General features: G+C 37.5%; 2 protein-coding genes across 11 annotated transcripts in view; one reads left to right on the top strand and one right to left on the bottom strand.

Moving 5' to 3' along the window:
- Nucleotides 1-1,145: 1,145 nt before the first annotated feature.
- CCDC59 (coiled-coil domain containing 59) lies at nucleotides 1,146-8,422 on the bottom strand. Its single transcript, XM_082742783.1, has 4 exons — nucleotides 7,716-8,422; nucleotides 6,527-6,836; nucleotides 4,118-4,217; nucleotides 1,146-1,627 (listed from the first exon to the last, which is right to left on the bottom strand). The coding sequence occupies exons 1-4, from the start codon at nucleotides 7,867-7,869 to the stop codon at nucleotides 1,466-1,468; spliced, it is 726 nt and encodes a 241-aa protein (XP_082598909.1). The 5' UTR covers nucleotides 7,870-8,422; the 3' UTR covers nucleotides 1,146-1,465.
- Nucleotides 8,056-20,848, top strand: part of METTL25 (methyltransferase like 25) — a gene marked incomplete at its 5' end in the record, with an annotated part of 146,225 nt that continues 133,432 nt past the window's right edge. For all 10 annotated transcript variants that reach the window (XR_014314601.1, XR_014314602.1, XR_014314603.1 and 7 more), the window contains one exon: nucleotides 8,056-8,314. Coding sequence is in view for 3 of the 10 variants with exons in the window: in XM_082742781.1 (XP_082598907.1) it covers nucleotides 8,056-8,314 (259 nt within the window). The remainder of the gene's footprint in view (nucleotides 8,315-20,848) is intronic.

The raw sequence follows: 20,848 nt of genomic DNA, 5'->3' as shown, positions 1-20,848 counted from the left end.
CTTGTAATCTCTCTCTGTCAAATAAATAAATAAAATCTTTTAAAAAAAGAAAGAAATTGTGTGTGCGCTTCCCTAGTGAAGTCTGAACTTTTTTTTTTTTTTTTTTTACCTGATTGTAACAGATTACTTTCATCCTACGATATTATTTGGCATTTACTGCTCTTTTAAGTTGCTTGGAGGAAGGAATTCTTTTCTAAGACTAATTCCTTAACTTGGCCCTTGCACATAACAGCAGCTACTCAAAATTTTTTTCAACATTTTTAAAATGAACTCAACTAATTTTTACTCACCTCCCAAAAGGACTAGATCGCCTCCCTTGTCCTATCCTATCCTGATAAAGTGCCTCCCTTGTCGTATCCTGATAAAGCGTCTAGAAGTAAAAGAAAAACACAATCTGTAGCAGCAATTAGTTGAAAAGTGTTACTGTTTCACAATGTATTCTCTTTACTGATTAGCCACATTTAGGGTTTTTAAGTTGGCTCCTTTTAGAGGCAATATAATGTATTACAAATTCCTAAGTCACGTTTTTCTACATAATAAAGAGCTCCTCTTCTTTAGTAAGCTGTTTCCTCAGAGTCTCCTATTGCACTTTTTTAAAATGCAAAGCAAACAGCAGAGCGCCAGAGCTCCCTAAAACCTTAATCCAGCATCTGCTACCATTTAGAAAACTTAATTATACAACATTGTACAAATATTATTATAGGGATGATGATAAAGTAGCCCTTCTCACTTTGTAGTGTTCTCAAGGAGGCAGGAGAAGCAGTATTGCAGTCTTTTCCCTCAGCTCACAAAGGTACCAAGGGAGACAACACCGCTAATGTTCAGTGACAACATTCTTCCATAATAGGATCCCACAGAATCTGAAAAGCTTACTTCTTGCTGTGACCCTGCTCAGTTTCCAACATCTTTCAAGATTTGACACCAATAAGCTATGTGCTTCCACTTAGGAGAATGTTTGTAAATACCAAAAGGAAGGCTTACACCAAACTCTTACTTTATAAAGACCATGTGGTAATAACAATGGGGGTAGAAGGTAGCTTCAGCATTCATGTAGCCTGCCTTCAGGTTTCTGAATTTAAAACCCTAACAGCTGATAACTAAATGTAAGCACTTCATTGTAATGATTCATTGAAAGCTGTGCTCTGTTAATTTCAAAACATTTTATTTCATCTGAATTTCATATGGTACAAAAATATTACATGATTAAACATGTTCAAATAGAGAAGTTCTTTCAGTTCTTTGAGCCACCTTCCTTCAAAGGCAAATAAATAAACATATTATGTAGAGCATACAAAGAAAATTTTCTTTCACAAGAATAAAAATATTTGGACATTTTATACTTAGTACAGCTTTGCAGCCTATTTTATGTTAACAAATTTAGTTAATTGATAGGAGGTACAGGACAAATACAAAAGAACTCAGTAGAGGGCAGATATTTTCATCCTTAATTAAGAAAATATCTGATTTAATTTTTTCCTTGTATTTTTTTAAGAAGATACTCCATTTGTAAATTAAAGTTTGGCTGGCCCTTTTTAGTCTTTTTGCTCAGTATTTTGAATGCTTCCATTTTCTTCTTTTTATAGAGCCGCTGAGCTTCTTCTCTCTCTCGTCTTCTCTTCTCAAATTCCTAAAATTATTAACATAGGTAATTTCCATTAGTAACAATCAACAGACATACTTCAGTAATTGTGTTGAAATAGCTATCACCATACAAATGCTTTAGGTTGTCTTATATTTTGCAAAATGGGAGGGGTTACCTGTAACCAAAGTAGTGTACCCTTTGCCTTTACACTATAATGCATACTGTAACATAGAGTAATATAAATTTATTACAATTTTTTAATTATTTGGACACAACTAAAATTAGAGCACAGAGGAAAGAAGGCATATTTATGTAAGATTTCATCATTTAATTAATCTTCTAGAGTTAGAAGAGACTTTAAAAATTATCTACTCCATATATACAAAAATCTTCACTTCCAGAATATCTGGTATTTTTTTTTTTAACTTGCCATTTGACAGGTTTAATTCAGGAAACATTTACTGACTCTACACTAGGCAGAACACTGCTAGGCATTATGATTTTGATTAAGAATTATCACGTTCGTTTGACTTGCTAAGATAAAGACTCAAATTCATTTAAGCATAAGAAAAAAATTCAAATTTATATGTAAACCTACTGGAAATGCAGAACATTTTACTAAATTAAATATGAAAGTTAAATGAAGGTTCTTAAATAATGCAATATGTACCGTGCTTTGTAATTTCCCTGGTAACACATATAGCCCCCAAATGACTCAGCTTGTATTTGCATGGTAACATAATTATCAAAGTGCCTTCCCATAAGAACATATTCCATTCTTGTAAAACTTTTATGCTAAGCCATTACTTTCATCTTACAGATGAGAAGTTGATTCTCAATGATACTGAAAGTGACCTGCCCCAAATCCCAAATACTCAGCACAGCAAGTCTCACATCTAGATCTCGTGAATTCAAAGTCTTATTAGCACTCAAACTTATGGTCTCTTATGGCTCAGTACATCATTTATTTTATTAAGCACAAAAGTTCTAGAACTTATTTATGAATTAAGGTATGTGCAATCTAGTTTACCTCTCTGGAGTTTCTTTAAACAAAGTAAAAAAAAAAAAAAGTAAATTAAACAGTCTTACCATCTATTATGGGTGCTTCTTTGATTCCTCGTGATTGGGCATTACAGCTTTTTATACTGACATTCAGTATCTACAAGTTCTAAGAAACTGTCAATTTTCATGACTACATAGCCCTAGTATTTATAAAGAAAATTTTAAAAAGATACTAAATGTTTTACAGTATAATGGGCTTTACCTTATCTGGTATACTATTTACAAAGGTGGCAGATGTCAGATGGTTGGTTAGAAAAGAATATAATGTAACTAACTATGATTTCTCTATGTACTTACATAGAGAAATGTTTTTGCTTCACCCTAGTCTACTAGTTTAAGAATAATCACGAGAATTTTAGATGTTAAACTTCCAGATTTCTTATACAAATTCTAAAGCTAACACATAAAATAAATTATGTCAGTATGATTTTTAAAGTAGTTTGATTGATGTGATAGCCTTTTTAAAGTGATAGATTAATAAACCTTCAATACAAAAAATAAAAACCACAGATTAAACAAAATTTTGTTGAAGCTGTGGATAATTTTATTGTACTCATTTGTAAAAGACTTTTGATTATGGGTTTCTGAATAATAAAAGTTGGTAATTTTTTGTTAATCTAGGAAGCTTTTTAATAGGCAAGATCGACTCTTTAAAGAAATATTTTATTCTAAGACCTCCCTCCGATTTTTATTTCAATGTAAAATTATGATAATCATTTACACTTTCCTTAGTAGTCTCAAATTTTATTATACTAAGAATTTCTTTTTTTTTTTTTTATATTTTATTTGTTTATTTGACAGAGAGCTAGAGAGAGAGCACAAGTAAGCAGAGCGGCAGGGAGAGGGGGAGAGAGAATGCAGGCTCTCTGCTGAGCAGGGAGCCCGATGTGGGGCTCGAACCCACGATCCTGGAATCATGACCCGGGCCGAAGGCAGCCGCTTAACCAACTGAGCCACCCAGGCGCCCCAAGAATTTCTTGAGGCAGTTGTTAAAAGTGCAACTTCTTGGACCATACCCTTGAAAAATGTTGCCCCATATGCTCACAACCTTTAAAATCCTATTCTTGGGGCTACTGGGTGGCTCACTTGGTTGGGGACTGCCTTTGGCTTAAGTCATGATCCTGGAGTCCTGGGATCCAGTCCAGCACTGGGCCTCCTGCTCGGTGGGGAATCTGCTTCTCCCTCTGACACTGCCCCCTCTTCTGCTCGCTCTCCTTCTCCCTCTCAAATAAATAAATAAATAAAATCTTAAAAAATCCCATTCTTGACCAACTAGTATCTCTTCTCAAAAGTAATATAAACAATAAAAGAATTTGACTGTTTAAATTCTCCAGCTCTGCTCAAACTACTCATTTATTCAGCAAATATTTACACAGGACATACTATATGGACATACTAAAAGACACAGCTTTACATACAGCTACATTTAGAATAAATTTCAAAAAAGGAGTTAAGTATTTTAAAAGATCTTACTTGTTTCTTAGCAGCACGCTCAGCTTGTATTTGTTCATATTCTTCCTGTGCTTTTTGATTCGATGTTTTCTTTTTATTTTTCTTTGAAACAGTAATGGAGCTTTTAAAGATAAAGATACGTAAGTCAAAGGATTAAAAAAGTGACGTAACCAAAATTATGAAGTAATTACGTCAAATATAGTACTTGCACAATAAAATCTCAGTGATGCAAAGTAATAGAGCAGGGAGGAGAGGTTGGCAAAAGGAGAACAAAAATCTTATAGTAAAATGTCCAAATAACATGCTAAAAATAGTTACAGCTTTCAAAATATAATTAAAAAATGGTAAATGGAGAACTCTTGAAGAAATATTAAACCAGAGACAATACAAAAAGTCCTGAAAGCTCCTAAAATGTTAACAAACAGGAAACCAGCACAATGGCAGAAATGACAGGCTGGAAAAGGCATTAAATTGAAGGAGGTGAAAGAAGTTATAGATGAAATGAACTTTAATCCAGAGCGCTTTGATCATCTCTTAATTCATCTACTCAGTCATGGATGACCACTTCACACTCCCTCCTTTTGTTTTTTCTCTTCACAGTCCCTCTTTAACTCTTTGTAATCTGGTGTTTGCTCTCTCTAATGAACAGTCCATGCCATTCATAACCATCACCATGGCTTCAGATGCCACATGGATGCAAGGTCAAAATCCTAGTAAGGGTTATCTATTAAAATCTTTCCAAAGTTACCAATGATTACTTAGACCATAAATTCAAAGACTTGGTCTCAGTCCTATTTTTCCTGGACTCTACAGTATTTGAGAGATGACCAATCCCTACTTTGCACAACTTTCATCTGTGGACTTCACTGTCTCTGTATTACCCTCTTTCTCCAATTATGACAGTTCTATTTAACTTTTTCAATGCCTTTTTTTCTGCTTTTACCTCAAAGTAAGTAATCTTTAAGAATATGACTGTTACTTTCATATGTCTCATGATTTAACCTTTACCTCAGTTATTACCAGGAATAATAATCTACATTTGCAGATTGCCAAAGAACTGAAGTCTACAATTCTAGATATGCCAGAGCTTTACATTCATTATTAAATAATATGATGCACAAACCTACTGAAAAAATTTTAATGTCTCTGTCTTTACGTCCATTACACTTTTTCCTAGGGCTTTGTTTCCTGTTACTTTTACCACAAATAGTTAGCAACTTTAAAGCACAGTATTTTAGTGAACTAAAATGTTACACTTCCAAGTAACAGCTGGATTTTCTGCTAGTTTAGGTTTCAACAGTTTTTTAACTTGAGATATGTGTAGAGAAAGCTTTGTAAGTTAGCTCTTATAAAACCAAAGTGTTATACAGTTGTGCCATTTGTTTTTTTAACTGTGACCAAGTCTATGTCCTCCGGAAACAAAATCCAGAATAGTATTTTTTTTTTTTAATATTTCATCTATTTACCTGACAGACAGAGATCACAAGTAGGCAGAGCAGCAGGCAGAGAGAGAGAGAGGAGGGTGGAAGCAGGCTCCCCGCTAAGAGCCCAACGAGGGGCTTGATCCTAGGACCCTGAGATCATGACTGGAGCCAAAGGCAGAGGCTTAACCCACTGAGCCACCCAGGCGCCCCCAAAATCCAGAATAGTATTAATAGCAGCAGTTAACATCCATGAAGCACTTCCTACGTGCCATATGCCTTTGTAAGTATCTTATATAAATAAACTCACTTCCCAACATCATGAAATGGGTCGGAGATACCATGGGATCTCTGTGAATAATACACTCTAGAATTGTAAAACATGGCAGCTCTGAATTACATACTAATTATTATCATTTCTATTTCAGAGAAGAGGACACCAGGTACCAATATGTGTCCAGCTCCAGAGTCTGGTACTAACCCCTACATTATAATACCTCTCAAAGGTTAGTTTTTTTTTTAAACATGTATTAGTAACAGGAGTTAACCATGGTCCCAAAAAATTAAATATACTCAAGAGGCTGAAACCCAAAACTCAGATCTTTTCATTCCAATTTCATTACTTCTTCCATCAACTGAAACTAGCCTAACACATTCATTTAAGCTAAAAGAAAGCTTCCCTGAAAATATTTTTGCATAATCCACTGTGATTTCTGTAACTCCTTAAGTAAGAAAAATTCCAATTCCATAATGTGTCCTATAATCTAGTTCATAAAACACTGCTTATATCTACAACAAAGAATCTGAGGGGTGCCTGGGTGCCTTGGTTTCAACTCAGGTCATGATCTTGTGATCTTGAGACTGAGCCCCACTTTGGGTGGGCTCTGCACTCAGCAAGGAGATTGTGTGAGGTTCTTTCTCCCTCTGCCCCTCCCCCCCCTTCCACTCACACTTTCTAAAATAAATAAACAAATCTTTAAAAAGGATTTGGAAAGAAGACAATACATACTTCATTCTAGTGCTACACTGTTCTGCTGACTGAGGCTGCTCAAAACTACAGTACTCTGACAAAGCTTGGTTGATGCCACACTGTTCCTTTCCCAAAGGCTGATCAGCTTGTTCTTCTGATAAAGGCTGTTCAACTTTTCTAAGTTGCTTCCTGAGTCTTTTCTCTTCAGCTAAATAAAGATGTTTCAGATGCTCAGGGTATCGGTCTGTGAACTGGGATTCCTGTGAGGTTTGGGCCTTCTTTTCCTTCCATAACAATTTCTTGTAATTTTGCTGAATCTTCAGCTTTCTTCGGAATGCAAAGCCTTGTCCTATTGAAGAGTGTCAACCATAAATTACTTTCTCAGAAAATAAACTGCATAAAACAATGTAGCTGTTAGTTTAAAAAGGAAAATTTCTTACATCATCACATTCAGAAGCTAGAATTACACTAATTTGCTTTAAAAGGTCATTTGAAGAAAACAAGCTTAAGGTAACGGAAAGATAGTATGTTGGTCCTTTTCAAAAACACCTGGTTAACATCAGTCATGCACGCTCAGTGATAAGCCCAAAGAAGAGAAAATGATTAGTGTTGCACAAATCCAATTTACCGCACCCAAAGTCAAAACAAATTCTTTAATTCACCTAAAACAGTTAATCCTCATCTTCAATACTTAAAAAAAAAAACACCCTCATATCAATAATTTTACCTTAGAGAAACACTATACGACTTATTTTCTAAAGTAATTCCTACAAGAGAGATGGTCTATGGTTTTCTAGACAGCTAGCAGTTATGAAAAAGTTGAACTTACTTAAGACTTATACAGCCCAAATGGAATTCAAGGGAACTTGCTGACAGCAAGACAAAAACAAACTAAAGCGAAGCAAAGATCAGTAATAAAAGACTGGAATGCTTTGGAACCATAGAGTCTCCGCTTACGGTTTCACCGGAAAACTCTAGAGAAAAATAATTCTGATTAAGAATGGGGTTAAGTCGAGGGAGACACTTAAAAGAATTAGTTAGCAACACTAACTCTTCCTCCCATTCACAGTTCTGGGAAGCCCACGGCTTCAGCGGGTTTAAGAACGGCTTCCTCTGCCCTAAGCGGGGCCGGGTCTGGTTCCTAAATCCTTCTTCCCTGCTTCGGCGGGTAGCGTATCCTATAATTTAGCAGGCCTTAAGATTTGTAAAAGGCTGTCTTCTTACATACCCTCGCGAACGCTCCCCACGAAGGCCTGCGGGTGATTAGATCGCCAAGTCCTCTGCTTCACATTCTTATTCTTGAGTCCGACCGAACAAACTCCTTGGCTACGCATCCCCAAATCCTCTGCTGACCACTCGGCTAACCGCCTTATCGGCGCCATGGCACACCAACCAAGTCGCCAGAAAAACGTAACCGACGCTGCTAAAATACGTCATGAGACAAAAGCAATCCATCACCCAACTAATGTCCAAATCGGAGTTCTATTCCTTCGGTCTTTGTTACTTACGACCGAGTCCTTGCCTTGCGGCTACGTTTGCGCCACCTACAGCCCCGGAGGGTGAGCGTTATGGCGGCTTCTTTCCCGCTCCCAGTGACCCAGGACCTGTTCGCGCTGCGTGCCAAGTTGCAGGAGTTGCTGCAGTTCCTGAGGAAAGCCCTGTCCATTTCCAATGCACATACGGTGGACTTCTACACGGAGTCCGTATGGGAGCAACTGGTCGACTTGCCCCCAGAGACCGTGCTGGGGGTACTGAGGAAGTCAGTGGCAGAGGCTGAGGCCCGACCCTTGGAGGCGCGCCTCCTGGCGGAAGCCGAGAAGCAATCAGGTAAACGGCAGGTGGGCGGGACAGGCAGGGAGGAGAGACGGTCCGGCCTAACAAAGCGTCTCCCTAGTGTTAGAAAAGCGGAAACAGGTGTGCGGAAGGGCGGGCGGAGGCTGGCTGGGGGGCAGCGGAAGTGGAGTCAGGTTCGTGGCGGGGCGGGCCTGGGACGTTCTTCCGGGTAATCGCGATCATCCCTGGGTCCCGGTGTCTGTCCCAATTTAAAAAGATCAGGAAATCGCGCGGAGGGTGGTGTTCGAGTAATTCGACCATTTCTCGACTGGAGGGAAACAAGCGGAACATGCTTATAGATTCCTCACGGGGACGGCGGAAGATAAATCAACACTTAATGAAACACCCCCAGGATCATTTCACATGTTGATAATGTCAAGAAAAAAACCAGTTAAATGTGATAAGCGGTTGTGTGGGAGGTGGTCAGAAGCGGGAGGAGGCGCCAGCCTGCCGCGAGCCGCAGGAGAGGATTTCAGGGCCCGAGAACCGCAGAGGCACAGAGGAGCGGGGCTGGTTGAGGTTCAGGAGGAAAGTAGAAGTAGCGGGAGCCTGGCGCTGGGAAATGGCAGGTGTGATCAGTGTGATGGGAAGCCTTCGGAAGGACTTAACCTCACATTTGAAGAAAAATAATTTTTATAGTTATTTGAAGAACAGACCGATGGAGCAACAACTGAGGTCCGTTAGAAGGCTTTTCAGTAGTACAAGAAAGAGATGATTCGATCAGGGATTAGGATGGTAGTAGTGAAGAACTGGAATATGTACTAGTTCGCTTGAAGCTGTTACAAAGGGTCTGCTATGTGCCATTAATTTTCGTAGGCTCCGGGGTTTCTTGCCTTCGAGAAACTTAGATTCTGCTAGGGTGAGTCCATTTTAGAAATAGAATGATGAGACGACACCATAAGTGGCTTCTGGGATTTCTCTTAACTTTGCAGTTTGCCCTTGGTAGTGAACTTTATTCACTAAGCATTTTCCAAAACGCAAAGTACCATTACGGGGGGACTCCTGTAATAGGACTTGGTAAATACGGGTTTAAAGTTACTGTTTCTTGGGGCGCCTGGGTGGCTCAGTCTTTAGCGTGTTGCGTTGGCTCAGGTCATGATGCCGGAGTCCTGGGATGGAGCCCCACATCGGGCTGCCTGCTCAGCCAGGGAGCCTGCTTCTCCCTCTCCCTCTGCCTGCTGCTCCCCCTGCTTGTGCTCTTTCTCTGTCAAACAAACAGGGAGGGAAGAAGGAAGGAAGGAAGGGAGGAAAGAAAGAAAATTACTATTTCTTGTTGAAAAGTTTGGCATCAGTTTGGTCTCATAATACCCAGTACTTACTCTGGGTAATAAGGATAATAAGTACTTATACTGGGTAATATGGACAGAGTCCTTATTGGGACACAGTCTCCCAAGTTGTGTGGACACTGTGTGTGTCCTGTAAACTGATGTATTTGTAGCACCACCTGACTTTGTACATTTGTTGAATGGATGAATAAATGAATGACTTATGATAACTTCCCAAAAAGGAAAGGAAATTGTAATTAAATATGAAGCCCAAGATTTTCATATTGGGTTTCACAAAATGAAAGAAATTGTTTATATATCCTTATTATAAGATTATTTGATATTTATTATTTACCCTGCAGTGTGCTAAGTATTTTCTTGCATATTTTCTTTTTCAACATTTAACATTGAGCGTATATCAGGCTTGCAAGATGGGTTCTATTTTCCCCTATTTGTGAAATTGCAACCTGAAGTTTGCAGTTTGCCAGGGTCACAGCAATGGAGATTCAAACCTGGGTCATCTGAAATTTCTACCGCTGTGATAAAAGTTTACTCTGAATTATTCAGGAGTGAATTACAAAGGCCATTTATTACAAAACCAATGTTTTTGTGATATGAATACATTCCTTTTTGTTTGTTTGTTTCATTTTTATTGTTTCCCCTTTAAAAATATAAGAATTGTTTTGTTCACTGCTGTATCCCTAGTATGAAGCGTGGTCAGTGTAAATGGTTAATAGTATTTGCCAAATGAATGAATGAATGAATTACACCACTAACTCATTCTGTTGGGGCTAGGAATAAAATACTACTATCTTTTGGGAAAACCTTACAGCCAATTTTTTATTTATACAATGATGGAATCTAGACTACCCATTGTTTACTTTTGAAATGTTTCTGGCCCTGCAAACTTTTACGCAAAATATTCAATTGTACAAATGGCCAGCTGCCTTACTATTAAAAAGAAGGAATTTTTATAATTCATGTTTGTAAGGAATACTAATTTTTGTATCGGCATTTTCTCTATCACTATATGAGGTCTGTTGTTTGTGTCAGAGAAGAACAGTCTTTGCTCTTTGAACATATTTGTGTCTTATTAAAGCTTACATCACATGGTTGCTATGCACAGCATAATTTAGCAGTTAAATTTTTAGGCTTTTGTTCAGATGTGGTTCAGATTCTAGTTCTACCACTTACTAGCTCTTTAACTTTGGGGAGGATCATTCATTCAGCAAGCATTTACTAAGTGTCCGCTGTGTGCTAGGAGCACTTTCCTAAGAGCTAGGGAAATAGCAAATAAAACAATCAACAACCCCTATCTTCATCTTGTATTCTAGAAGGAAGAGACTTTTTTTTTTTTTTTTTAATGCCACAGAGAAAAATCAAGTAGAAAAGGAAGGAATAGACGGGCAGTGCAGGGGGAAGGTATGTTTGCAATTTTAAATAGGTTATTCCAGCAAGAATTCATGTAGATAACTAGAAAAGGAACCTGGATAAGGAGAAAAACGAGTCATGAAGCTATCTGAAAGGGAAGTCAAAGGCCCTGAGGTAGGAGCACGCACTTTGTGTTTAAGGTTCACCAAGAAGACTGGTGATCCAAGCTCATTAGGGGCTCTTATTAGTGCTCCATTAGGGGCTCACAAGAATTATCTGGTTTTCTGCTGGTTCTGTATGAGGAGTTACAAATAAACATAATTCCCAGAGCTGCGCTGAGTTAATGCACAGTGTGTGAAAGTACACTAGCAAATGTTTGGCCCAATCATTTGGTGTTTGAGGAGATCACCCTGTTTTGAAGATCCTGAGTGTAGCTATGTTAGTAGATTTCACTTTCCAGGTGATGGTATGGCCTGGTCAGGATCCTGGAAGTTTCTTCTCCACTGTCCATCTAAAAAGAACTAAAGAGGACATACTTAATTCTCTAAAATAAAAACAAAAGATGTTGAAAACAACTATGTTTAATGGGTATAAATTACAAGTATTGTAGATTGAATTGGAACCCCCCCCCCACTCATATGTTAAAATCTTAACTCCCCATTGGGACTGTATTTGGAGATAGAGCCTTTAAGGAGGCAGTTAGGACTAAATGCGGTCAGTACAGGTGGAGCCCTAATCCAACAGGAAGAGGAAGAGACACCAGGAGGGCACACAGAAAAACTATATGAGGACACAGTGAGAAGGCAGCCATCTGCAAACCAAGGATAGAAATTTTACCAGGAACTAACTCTGCCATCACCTCTATCCTTCATCTTCTAGAACTGTGAGAAAATAAATTTCTGTTGTTCAAGCCACCCAGTCTGATATTTTATTATCACAGCCAGAGCAGACTAATGCAGTGGGCTTTGCAGATAATACTGCCAGAGTTCAAATCCTGGCTCCACTTCTTGTTTTGTTAATTTGGACTTCAGATCTTTGTGCTTTGATTCTTTATCTGTAATAGGGATAATTATAGTGCCTATTGATAGGGTACTATGAAAGTAACATGAGTTAATACAATAATGCCTAAGAGACAACAGCACTTACCCCATTCATTTATTTGACTCCTGTTTATTGAGCACCTTCTACCTACCAGGCTCTGTTCTAGGCCCTATAGTTATGATACTGGATGCAACAAAATTCCCACCACATAGAGTTTATGTTTATGTGAGCTTAATTGTATAGTAAACCATATGTGTATATGGTACATAAGTAAGTGAGATCAGTGGCGGTAAATACAATGAGGGGAAGCAAAGCAAGGAAGGGAAAGTGAGATGATGGATGTGTGATAGAGAGAAATGCTATTTTAGATTGGGTGACTGGGGAAGTCTTCTCTAGCAAGACAGAATTTGAACAGAATTTGAACAGATACAAACAAAATTTGTTCTGTTCAAACAAAATTTGAACAGAAACTTGGAGAAAGTGAGGGGAGCCAGTCATGCAACTAAGTGAGGGAAGAGTGTTTTAGGCCAAGTGAAGAGCAAGCTGGAGTGTGCTAGGTGTATCGGAAGCACAGGAGAATGGTCCAGGTGAGACTGCTGAGATAAGGTTTGAGAGGTGGTCTGGGGCAACTTTATATAGGACTTTGCGGGCCATATGAGGGATTGGCCTTTACTCTGAGTGAGGTAGAATGCTCTTCAAGGATTTGGGGGGGGGGGCGTGATATGTGATTTATGTTTTAAAGGTATGACTTTGGCTTTTGTGTGGAGAAGAGGCTTTCCGAAGGGAAGGGTGGAAGCAGGAAGACAGGATATGAGGCTAATAAAATAAGTTCACATAATGGCAATTTGAAGAGGTCAGATAGTTTCTCTAGCAGATAATAATGATAAGCAGTGGCCAGATTATTTAAAAAAAAAAAAAAAAAAAACTACTGGAAGGTTCTGGAAAATGACCTAAGGTAAGTGAAAGAATTTACCATAGAAGGTTTCTACTGATTGGGTAAGAGCTGGGAGTTAATGGCTTTCTTGCTTTCTTTTGTGCCCCAAGCCCAGGCTCACAGATCTGGCAATGGAAAGCTGCATGCTTGCCAGATCATGGTAGTAATGGCAAAATTCAGAGATACAGCAGATAGATATTTAAGGGGTACGTTCTGGAAGCAGGACAGCCACAGAAGGGGTTGAGATCTAAAATACAAACTCTGCCCTGGATGACTTCTAAGTTTAGAGGTCACATGCATGGCCACATGCAGAGTCCATCAAAATTGCTGGCAAAACTAGGGGGTTAGAGAAACTTCTGGTGAGATTTGTAACTTTACTGCACCTTTGCCAGAACATGTTCCCCAGAGTGTACACAGCTTGGGGGGCAAAAATGAGAAGCTTGATTGAATTCGTGTACTTAAGGAAAGAATTCAAGACTTGTAGAGCAAGTGGAAATGTAGGCTGGGGAATCCTAGAAACCAAGGTAACCACAAAGAGGAAGAACCTTGCAATCTGACTATAAAAATCTTCCCAAATCCTTGTCTGACTGCTGAACTACACAGGTTCTGGAATACCCTTAGTGGGCAGGCTAGTAAACTGGTAATTGAGCAGAAACATCAGAGCTTCACACAGATGGGAGATCGGTTTCACAGTTTGAGTCCAGACGAGTTAATTTCAACTACAACAAACCCTTAGAAAAATAAAATGGATTCACTACAACAAATTATCTGCTTTTTAACCCCAAATTACTAGATGTTCAAAGAAACAGAAAGTGTGATTCATACTTAGGAGACTAATTCCAAATGAGCCCTAATGTTGGATTTAAGTAGTGATGTTCACAGAATTAAAGAATAGTGTGACCGGGGCAGGGGAAGCAGGGATGAGTTAATAGGAGCTGATCCTGTTGGGCTCAGGTGTTGGATTTAATTGGCTTTTATAACTATATTCAAAGAACTAGAAGAAGGCATACTCTTAGGAATAATCTTGAAGAATTAAAGGAAAATGTAGCATTATTATTTAATTATATGATCTACTTCATAATTCTTTTAACTGGAAAAGTACATGCATATTGACACAGTTATATTAGTGTTTTATATTATCTCTTGCTATATAACAAGTGACTGAAAACTACACAATCTCACACAGTTTCTATGGGCCAGGAATTCCAGGAGCAGATTAACTGAGTGGATCTGGTTTGGGGTCTCATGAGGTCATGGTCAAGATGTTGGCTGGGCTGCTGCAGTTGCTGATTTGCTTCCATGATATCTCACTCACATTGGTGGTTAGTTGGTGCTGCCCATTGGCACAAGGCCTCCTTTCTCACCATGTGCGTGGAAACTTTTATATTTGCACAATGGTCTTGTTTTTCTCTGTGCCCAGACATGATTATGGAGTAGTCATGGTCACAGACCTTGTTTTGATATTGGTATACTATGACATTTTTTGTATTCAGTAAGGAAGACCTATGTATGACCTATATGTCAGTGCCAAGGTGGTTATAAACTGACATCTGTCTGTCACAGCTGATTTTTTTTCTTTTTTCAGAAGTAAAATTTTACCTGTTTTGCAGAGTTGCAGTCAAGATTAAAGATGATATACCATAGCTCTCAATGTAGAACTCGGAATATAGCATGGGTGCAATAAATTGTGACTAGTAAATGATGACGGTCGTGGTGATGATTCTTCTAGTGGTGATGGTATCTTTCCTCAAAAGAAAGAAATTGTCAGGAACTTCTGGAAATGTATATGCCTCCTATAACACCTGTGTTCTCTGCCATATTAACAAATGTTATTGTCCATTGGTTTGTCTGTAGTTGCAACTACATTATTAGTCATATACACACCAAAGTACAGTGTTTGCTTTTTTCATTGTTGTATTCTCAGCATCTTAAACAGTTTCTGACATACAGATGAGGAAAGTAAATGATTCTTAAAGAATGAATGATATGTAGAATTTAAGAAACAAAACAGAGGATTATAGGGAAAGAGAGGAAAAAATAAAACAAGACAAAATGAGAGGGAGACAGAGAAACTTTTAATCATAGACAAACAGGTTTGCTGGAGGAATGGGGTAATTGGGTGATGGACATTAAGGAGGGCATGTGTTGCAATGAGCACCTGGTATTATATAAGACTGATGAATCCCAGGCCTGTACCTCTGAAATCAATAATATATGTTTATTAATTGCATTTAAATAAAAAAGTGTTAAAAAATGAATGAAGCATAGAACTATAATGAGTATTACTGAATGTACCCCTTGAAAAGTTGTACTGAACTAGACAGCTATTATTTCTGGTACAGTCTCTGTCTATACTATGTCTATTATTTTTATTTATATATGATTCGTTCCAAGTATTTTAATTTGAAGGGATAGAAATCAGTAATTATTTTTTCCCTTTGGGAAAAGTTCATAATTCTTTCAGTACATTGCAAATTATAATAAGATACCCTGAGAATTTGAAGGTAAAAGCAAGACAGGCATCGCTTCAGGTTAAAATTTCTAAAAATCATTACATATGTAGGTGGGATTAGCCATCTGCAAGGAAAAAACCAGCGAGATGGATCTAAATGCTTTTCTGATGGGACAAAGGGGTTTCCTCTGTCTCATTTCAGAGGTAAGATTTTGTTATACCCCTTTTAAGGGAACAAGGCTGTATCTTTAGGAAGTAATACTAGGTATATAAGTATAAATATTCTCAAATGAATCATCTCTTGGTCTTCAGAAATTTACTGGTTTTCATAAAGTCTGGAAAATTATTCTAAAAAGTAAGAGAGAAATGATAGTCTGAGCTACAGTAGCCAAAATGTTTTATGAAGTAGAAATAGATCTGGAGTACAGAGACAACCAGTTATCCAGCATGATTAAAATTTTCTTTAAGAATATCTGTCTTTATTCTATTTTTAATTTTTAAATTAGTAGACTGTCCTGGCAAATGAATGATATGGATTATTATTATAAATATTCTATTTCTCAATGCATATTAATAAATTTATATCTCAATTTCTTGTAACTTTGTTTAGAATCTGTTGTGGAAAACCTCTTCAGCTCTCAGGAAATCCAGTTTCTATACCTGCAAAGCCATCCTTGGTGACTGCCAAAGCCCAGGGCCGCTCTAAGACCCAGCCTGAGCCTCCAGAGCCTCTCTTGACTCTCTTCTTCCAGCTTCTTGAGGCCATATGCTACTTCTCCTGTTTCTTATTATTGTCACTCAAATGACCCTTTCCAGGATTGGATGCTGCATAAATGTTTAGAATTGGTTCCTTTTGGTGAGCATCTGTGTAATTAATTTACTATCATTTTAACTGAACAATGCAGAAAGTGTATGCCTGTGATAGGTTATTATTTTGTTGAGCTTTCTCTTTAATTATTTTTATTGCATCTTAATAGATTACATTGCTTCTTGGCTGTCCTAAGTAGTTTTTGTTGGTGGTGGTGATGGTGGTGATTGTGGTGTATTGACATTGTGTTAACGTTTAATTCAAAACACATGAAGCCAGAAAATGTGTTTGAAATATAAAATGAAAACAACAGAGAAATAATTGGTGTCATCTCTTTTACTCTGTTGTATTCAACTTCTATTCATTCAGTTTCCTAATGTATTTTCCTGAACTCTATTTTCCCTTTTTCAGTTTTTCTGGATCTTTTTAGGAGACTTCAAGTATGGAAATGATATGACACCATAAGATAGTGGCAAGTGTCAGCTCTGTTCCTGGGTTGCTACTGTAATTGTAAGTAAGGGAGAGTAAAAAAGCAAACAAATCTGGGAACCCAGAGTAATTTGTTATCATACTTTGTTAATTTGATATATAGAAAGTGTTTTCAGATTGTTCCTTTTAGGTGAGACCATTTAGAACTTGAATTTATATTCTGGTTTTTAGTGTATCCTCCCCACGCTTTTTTTTTGTTTTGTTTTGTTTTTTAAAAAATTATTTATTTATTTGACAGAGACAGAGGGAACATAAATAGGGGTAGTGGGAGAGGGAGAAACAGGCTTCCACTGAACAGCCTGATAAGGGGCTCGATTACAGGACCCTGGGATCGTGACTTGAGCCGAAGGCAGACGCTTAACGACTGAGCCACCCAGGCACTCCCTCCCCTGTATCTTTTCATTATTAAGATGCTTAGTAAAACAAAGTTCATGAAGATTCCTCTCTTCTGTGGCGTTTTTCTCCTCATTCTACTTAAATTACACTTTACCAGTTGGAATAAATTTGAGTGACTTCTATGTGTTTAGATATTCATTTTATACTGTTGTTAATTTAAATTTGGTCAAATCATTAACCCTTCAGAAGCTTGCAATTATGATAACCTGTCTTTATGGTTTATCATGATTTAGATTATTTCCCTGGTTTACAAAAACACCCTGCTTGCCTGCATGGCTTCATACTTGCTAGGGTCTGCATTTGTTTTTGTTTTTTTGACCTCATCACCTCAGTGATTAAAGAGCTTCTCTATAAGAGGCATTAATATTTTTCCTGTTACTCTAGCTCATAATCTGCCAACTCTTCTCCCTCAATTTCTCTTGCCTCTGCTGCTTCCCATTCCCATAGCAAATAGTTCTGTTCCCTCCTTTTTAAATCTTGCAACAGAATTTTAGCAATCACTTTGAGCTGTTATTCTTGCCTTCCGACTCTGTATTTCAGTTGTTTCTCCATTCACACTGCTCTCCGGTTGTCTTCCAGACTCATACTTCTGGTCCTGTCGTTCCTCTGCTCAAAAGCCATCCATAGGCCTGCATTTCTACAGAATAAAGTCCTTCATCTTCTGGCCTTATCCACTATCTCCTCTCCAGCTGGAGCCTCAGCTGTTAATATAAGCAAATAGGAGGCAGCAGAGAAAGAATTTGGGTTTTGTGGTCATTACATTTAGTTTTGAATCCTGGTTCCTATACTTTACTGCTGTACTATCTTGTGCAAGTTCGTTCAGCTTTGGAGCCTTAGTTTTCTCCTTTGAGAAATGGGACTCATAATTCCTGCTCAATAGGGGCTGTGTAAAAGTAAATGAAATAGATGTTAAAACCTACCACGTGAGTGGGCATTTAATAAATATTAGCAATCTTCTCTATATTCTACTCCCCTCAGACTGGGCCCAGAGTCAGAAGACCTGGATAATCCATCGCTAAATCTGATTAGCTGTGAATATTGCACAAATATTTAACTGTAGGCCTTAGTTTCCTCAGCTAAGAAGTAACTGCCTAGGGTGTTCCTCAGGGACTGAGGTGGAAAATAGCTGCCCCCAGTCTCATCGATATGTCTTACATGACCACTAAGTGTTAACTGTTTTTTTAGCCAACATTTCAAAATTGACAGATTTAACATATGCACACGTGCGCACACACACACACACGGAATTGTAGCTTCTCTTGGAAAACAAAGTAAAAAAAATCCGGCTGTTTTGCTGCTTATCTCTATGTGGCAAATAGCTCTCTTTATACCCTCAAGTGTATCCTCATCCCCTAGGTAGCATCACTGTCTGAATTTCCCTGGCCCTCCAAAGTACTAGAGGTTATGGCTCTTGGTTTGTGGCCTCCACTCAGTTTCTTTGTAGTCCCTGAAAATGATTTCAGGAGTTTGTTTCACATTCTGGAAGGAGACCAGCAACCAAAAATAGTATGGGTCGCTTGGCTAAAAGTTATCTTGGGTTGCTTCTTGTTCTTAAGTCCTATGGAATGTAATGATTTAATATTTTTATCTCCAGACCTTATTAGTCCCTGGTGGTAAACCCATGATCATGTTGAGGGCCTGGATCAACCTGAATCTTGAGATGAAAAAGCCTATGACCAGTTATAATTGGGTCAACCAAGTCAATAAATTTTTGAACTTCCCACAGGATCTGACTTCAGATCAACTTTAATTATGAAAGTGGTGAAATACTTCTCACTTAAGATACATCTTCAGAGTTGAAGAGAGAAAGTAGAAGGCTGTGGTGTAGTATTATCAGCACTTCTCTTGCTGTTCTTTGCCCAAATACCTTATATTTCTGCTGCCTTATTTGCTTAATGTGCCATGTGTCGTTCCCCTCCCTCATTTTGTTCATGCAATACTCTTTGTCCCACCCCAATTATTTACTAACTATCCACTTATTTTTCATTTTCTATCAAAGCCCAGATCAAATTATACTAAATAATTTGGAAGGAAGTAACAAATCTAGTTATTTGTACATTACTTTATTTCTTCCTTTATTAGAGCACTTATTACATTGTATTAGATTGATTTGCTTCTTGTGACATAACTTGTATGTGAATTCTGGACTCTAGCATATGGTGAGAACCACATAGTAGGTTCTCACTATATGTTTGTTAGATTTGATATAGCTGCTGAGTGTAGAGTACATGGGAATTCCAATAGGTAGAGCAGTATAAGCAAAAGGGTAAAGATGAAAACTATAAAACATATGTGGAGACGGGAACAGAGAGCAGAGCATTCATAAATTTTTAAATAGCTAAAAATAAAATCAGGAAACATTGCAGCCAGTTTCTGGAGACTGGTATGTTAAACTGTTTGGAATCATTCTTCTATGTGACACTGTCACTTTTGTGATAGTTTGTAGATTTGAAATATGGACGTGGGGCAAGATAACTGGCAATGGAAATGCAAAGGAAGTGAGTCTTAAAAGAATTTGTATAGAGAAAATTGGTAGTTCTTGGTGACTGATTCTTATGTGGGTTTAGGTAAATAGAGGAATCAAAGATAATTCCAAGATTTTGATTTTGGAAATGTCTTGAGGAATAATGATGAATGTACCATTGACAAAATTTAGGAAAATTGGCAGATGGAGCTCTTTGGGGGAAATAATGCATTTAGTTTAGACCTTGTATTTAAGGTCTCACAAGTAGAGATATTTAAGATTGAAGATTTCATCTTCATTTCTCTTCAGTCCTTTACCTGCTGCCTTACATTTTTAGAATTAGTTTACATATTTTATTTGAATAGTATAAATTATCACTTCTCTAGGCTATAAGGACCAGATGTTGATTGAAATGAATTTAACCCTCCTGATAGTTGAGAGGAGAGAGGAAGAGATAAGCAGTCCTTGAGCATTGCTTCTATTACCTTTACAAGTTCAGTATTTCTCAAAATTTGTAGTGGTCATTAGAATTAAGAATAGGTCAGTAGTTCCTAAGCCTCACAACTTTTGGAATCATGATTATTTTTATATCCTGATTTATTTTTGCAAAGATTACTTAATATTTTCTTAGTATAACATGATACTAGCTGTTGTGGTTAAATACAAGGGTGAACTGGGCATAATCTCTTTTTAAAAAATAACATTCCAATAAGAGAGAGAAAAGACATCAGTAATTCTAGTACAAAACAAAATGGGAAGATGAATGTTTTCCTTTCTAAGCAGAATTTTCTTCTAGTTTCTTTCCATTTGACATAGTCTGAGAATTATAGTATTATACTTCCTAGACTAAGTGATCTTTGAATATCCTAATTCTAATTGAATATCCTAATTCATTGCCCAAGAGAATGCTTTCTCTATCTAGATGTTTTAACATAATTATTACATATCAATAAAATAATTATTATTATTTAATTTCCAGCTGTGTGCCAGTGTTTTTATCCAAAACCAGTTGATTTTATTTTTCAAATAAGTTTTTTATCATTCTTTATATTTGAAATTTAAAATGTCCAGCTGTGTGTGTTTCAGTTGTTGTATTGCTTTCGTGGGTTTTTATAATTCTCCATAATAAAATTCTAGTTTTCCCTCCTGGCATGTTAAGCTGTTCCTCATTTATTGTTTTATTCATCTATATGTGTTTCTTAGGAATGCTTATGCCATTTTAGTGAGGTAATGTGCCACGACAACTATTATTTTTATTTAAAAAGTGACAGTATTTTCAGTTTATTACAGAATTTCACTACAGCTGGC

Source organism: Mustela nivalis (genome assembly GCF_964662115.1).
Source record: "Mustela nivalis genome assembly, chromosome: 7".
Taxonomy (NCBI): domain Eukaryota; kingdom Metazoa; phylum Chordata; class Mammalia; order Carnivora; family Mustelidae; genus Mustela; species Mustela nivalis.
Note: the sequence above shows the minus strand (reverse complement) of the source record. Positions and strands in the feature narration are given on the sequence as shown.